Source organism: Odontomachus brunneus, unplaced genomic scaffold (genome assembly GCF_010583005.1).
Source record: "Odontomachus brunneus isolate Ranch 3 - 2012 unplaced genomic scaffold, Obru_v1 Obru_scaffold_002, whole genome shotgun sequence".
Lineage (NCBI taxonomy): Eukaryota > Metazoa > Arthropoda > Insecta > Hymenoptera > Formicidae > Odontomachus > Odontomachus brunneus.
Genome location: NW_022639452.1, coordinates 2,632,125 through 2,636,947, shown reverse-complemented (window position 1 = coordinate 2,636,947; position 4,823 = coordinate 2,632,125). Strand labels below are relative to the sequence as shown.

The 4,823-nt window shown below is 51.6% G+C and overlaps 1 protein-coding gene and 1 long non-coding RNA gene across 8 annotated transcripts in view; one reads left to right on the top strand and one right to left on the bottom strand.

Annotated features, from left to right (window-relative positions):
* LOC116841994 overlaps positions 1-4,823 on the bottom strand; it is a 229,208-nt gene that overhangs the window by 60,384 nt on the left and 164,001 nt on the right. The gene's annotated exons all lie outside the window — the stretch shown is intronic.
* The window catches only part of LOC116841890 (homeobox protein caupolican-like), an 86,292-nt gene that overhangs the window by 64,340 nt on the left and 17,129 nt on the right, over positions 1-4,823 (top strand). For all 7 annotated transcript variants that reach the window (XM_032810393.1, XM_032810380.1, XM_032810352.1 and 4 more), the window contains one exon: positions 1,581-1,939. In XM_032810393.1, coding sequence (XP_032666284.1) covers positions 1,581-1,939 — 359 coding nt within the window. The remainder of the gene's footprint in view (positions 1-1,580; positions 1,940-4,823) is intronic.

Genomic DNA, 4,823 nt, shown 5'->3' with positions numbered 1-4,823 from the left:
TCTCTCTCTCTCTCTCTCTCTCTCTCTCTCTCTCTCTTTCTCTCTCTCTCTCTTTCTCTCTTTTCCTCGGTACGATTTCTCCGATGATTTGGCGACCGCTAGACGCGCGCCACTCGTCCAATTCAATTACACACACCGAGCGGAAATAGAAAGCCGACGTCGCGTTTACCTTCAATAAATGATCGCCGCAACGAAAACAGGGATTCGCTTTGAAGCGGTTATATTCGCGTATTTGTGACATTTGGCTTCGGTCAGAGATCATAGATCGAGCAAACGCGCGTTCACGCCGACATCGTCATCGTCGTCGTCGTGGTAGTCGGCGAAAGATCCCGCTCGAATTATCCCGCCTGTGGCGAGTCTTAATTCGTTCATCCATTATTTTGCGGCGGATTTGCACGATTCCGATGAACAGAGGATCGATTGGTTTCACGGTAACGCTTCATCGGTTACCGATATCGCACCTCCGTGAACCTCCGCCATCAACATCGCGCAAATTTTCGCCAACCCCTTCGCGCGTCCGCTCCGCCGGCGAGGCGACATCATCCCGTCAGGATGCGTTCCGCTCGCGGCGAAACATCGTCGCTAACCAGCAGCAGCACCACCACTACTACCACTACCACCACCATCACCACCATCACCACCACCACCACCGACCCGCTGCGAACCATCGGCTCGCCCATCGTTTCACAGCCGATGGATCGTCGATAGATATTTTAGCCCGTAGTATATAACGGTATCCACCTATAACATACTCGCGCCGAGGTTCTCCGTCGGGGAGAACAGGAACAGAGTGGAAGAGGCAGAGCTGCCGAGAGAGCCGAGAGAGAGAGAGAGAGAGAGAGAGAGAGAGTCGGGAGAGCGAGCAAGCGAGCGAACGCAAGGGGGTGGGGATCGATCGAATCGCCATTACGGCGAGTGAGTGCCGGGGGTGCACGATGGAATCACGCCGCCGCTGGGGGTTTATTCCCCGTATATATTTGCCGGAGTATCACCCTCGACCCAGTAGGATGCCGCCCCCTATCCCAGTGGGGTTCGATGCTCGGCGAGGCAGGGAGATAGATAGAGAAAGAGAGGAAGGCAGGCACGAATCTAGGAAAGCCGAGGGCTCGCACCGAGCACTTCGGACTTGCCAAAATCTGCGGGGAATTCGCACCCTCGACACGATACCACTTCTCGAGTGGAGTGGCTCGTTTCGACAAATATGGAACAATAGTTACCTTCTGGCGGGCAAGCGGTAAACGTTGCTTAACGGCGGTTACTCGATCGTTAATAATGTGCTCGTTCGGTGGTTATTTAGCGGGCCTAGTGGCGATTAGCCGTGCCGCGACTTTTGCAATTCTTCTAATCAGAGGGAGCGCGTGCACATCGGGTAATCAGAGACGCGTCGTCGAGCGGTTCTTTCGTACGGGAAATAAGAGACGCGAACGCTGCGTAAGGGCTCCTCGCTAAACTCTTCGCGGCTCAGTTCGCCTCATGTCGCACTTCCTGTTTACAGGCGGCTGTTAAGTCGCGCGTAACGAAATTCCCGTGGAATTTCTCAGGGCCAGTCTCATTGTGGGCCGTCGTGTTGTCTTTTTCAGGTACGGCGCCGGCTACGACCTGGCGGCGCGGCGGAAGAATGCCACGAGGGAGTCGACGGCAACCTTGAAGGCTTGGCTGAATGAGCACAAGAAGAACCCGTACCCGACGAAAGGCGAGAAGATTATGCTGGCTATCATCACGAAGATGACGCTGACGCAAGTCTCCACTTGGTTCGCGAACGCGCGGAGACGCCTCAAGAAGGAAAACAAAATGACCTGGGAGCCGAAGAACAAGACGGACGACGACGACGACGCGGTGCTCACCGACTCCGAGGATAATAAGGAGAAGGACGATCTCGCGACGGACAATAGAGGCGACAGAGTCGGCGAAGAGGCGAGACGGAGCCTCGACGATACTGGTGAGCTTTTTTCCGCCTTTCCTCTCCTCCCCCGCGCGACGTACGCACACATTTCCGCACCCCCCACATCGAGATGGGATTTATGATTCGACGTGATGCTGCCGTCGGATACCGCGAACCGTGTACGGATACGTAGCGTATTATCTCCGCGCTATCTGCGTGAGTGATTTAAGAAATTGCAGGCGAGCGGCGCGACGTTAGCACGCGAAATCGCAGTCTCGCGTTCGCGCCGCTAACGAGACTACAAAACTACGAGAGCGGGTTGAATGAGAGGCGTGCCCGCTAACATTGCAACGTCGAGTTGCGAGACGGGTTATAACGATATTCGAGGCGGCCTTCGTCTCGAGGATGGTCTTGAGAAAAACCGCGACGCGACGCGCGATAACTGGCCGCCGATCTGTTATCGGGAAATTTCTATCATCAGCGATTCCCGGTATCGCAAGAAGGGTATCGTCCGAGTCGGCACCGGAATCGTTTCGCCAAGGTAGGTCCGACCTCTTCGACTCGGAATGTCGATGGCGTGTTTACCTCGCGTGACTAGTTTCCACGATATCGAATGCCCATATCGACCGGCGTTTCTCGTATTGCACGAGCATGCATTTCGCTCGCAATGAGAAGTGAACTTACAACTTCACTCGACGTGGCTCGCGGTCGGTCTGGGTTTCCGGATGGCTCTGCTCCCACACGTAGTACGCAGACGTTCCACAAATGCTGGGATTTTACTGGGTCCACTTCAATTTTTTTGCAAATTGTAGATCCTAATTGAGGAATATACGCGGAATTGAAGATTGGAAGAGTGATGTTTTAAACACGCGATACTGAATGGGAGAACTCAAGCAAATATCTGATCCGCCAGACATATTCTCAAGGATCTCTTCCAGTTTCCATTCTATGTTAAAGTTGAATATGAAACACACTTTGAGCGCGTATACTTTATAATAATAAATATTCAAGAGACGTAAATACTTGAAACGTTTTAATTTTTCTTTGTTATTGAATTTTATTGAACTCAATGGTTAAAAAGTATAAAAAGGGGATTTTCTCCCCTATATGACTTCAAAAAGGTATACCGATGTTGCCTACTACAAAAGAAGTGCGAATTTTCATAATAATTCTTTGTCGATTGTAGACCGAAAATCTATGTTTGCGGTAAGAATAGGGATCCCAATTGGTGACACAGTGGGCGACCTATTTCGGGACAAATTTGGACATTCTCACTTGGATCTATGCCGCTTCTGGGAAAATCTTAAGAAATTTCTATGCGGGTCTATCTCTCGATCGATTGCGGGGCTTTTAGCCGGTCGTCCGTGTTACCTGCAGTCTCGAGAGCTTCCGCGGGACCCCGAGTCGACCGCGAATTTTACGACCCAGCGAGATCCCACAATGCGGGACACGCTGCGGCGTTCTCGATTCGCCGTGGGCGAATGCGCTACGCGCGAGTTCATTAAGGATACGGGAATTCCGCGCCGGGCTCGGAGATTTTGCGGTTCAGCACGGTTTCTTCGCGCGCCGGCCGGAAATGGCGAGTTAGGAATTCGCGGCGAACCGGCTCCGGGTTCTATATCGCGGAGGCGGACATAATGGTTCACATGTGGGTAAACACAGTGACGGGTTGCGGGTTGCCGCGCGAAGAGATTAATGGCCTTCGGTTTGGTCCCCCGGTGGACCGGGCCACGCCGTTGGTATTGGTACCCCGGGCTGGAACGGGCTGCCCGTGAGAGCTCGGCAAGCGTGTAGGTGTGTACACGCTCTCGCGCATCTGAGAGAGTGAGAGAGAGTGAAAGAGAGAGAGAGAGAAGCGCGTAATTGTATGCGTGTTGGGAGAGCGAGAGGGAGAGGGTGCGCCCGGGTTGAGTAGCCATCCGTAGACAGGAGAGAGAAAACCAGATACACTTCGTGCCACGAGGTCTATATGTATATATACACATAGAAATATATACACACATATACATGTATCAATGTATGTATATGTACACGTATGTATACATAAATATACGTATATACGCGCATATATATATATATATATATATGTATGTATATATACACATGTAGTATACGCTGGGAGTGTATATAGATGCACACGGGAGAACGCTGATTCGAGGTACGGTGATGTATCGGCGCCCGCGGCGAGACGAATGGTACGGACCCTCCTATGGCCACCATTACCCCACCGCACATTGGCCAATATCGGCTTCTCTCTTCCTCTCGCACTCTCTATTTCTCTTGCTCTTCCACCCCGCCGTGCCGTACACCTTCCCGTTTCACTCACTCGTCGTCCTGGTCTCTGCCGATTCGAGATATCTAGGTCCTGTCCGCGCTACGTCACGCGTTCTGCAATGGCTCGTAATTTCGAAAAGACCGACGACGAATGTCGGTGCTGATGGTGTTGGTGGTGGTGTTGGCGGTGATGGGTGCGCGCCGGCTGGGAAAGGCTGCGACGGGACGAGAGAGAGAGAGAGAGAACTCGAGGGTAATTGATTCGCCGCGTCGTCGCTTTTCTCGCGCGCAAAAGAGGCGCCTGTCGGTAGTCCTACTTGGGAAATTTCGTCGTTCCGCCATTTCCCATGGCACTAAAGATAGCGGGAAAAGTGCATGGGCATACTTTGTCATATGTACGTGTGCGTGATGAGCGGTGGATACGCACATACACTTGTGCCTCTGCTCTCGCCGTGCCGGTGACCCTTGGAAATTCAAGGGGGAACTTTCGGCGCTCATGAATTTCTACGCCGAGCCTGAGAAACATAGGTCGCCGGAACTGTCAGTTATCTATATGCGCGCGGATTGAAATATTCGTATTCATATAGGATATATATATATATATATATATATATATATATATATATATATATATATATATATATATATATATATATATATATATATA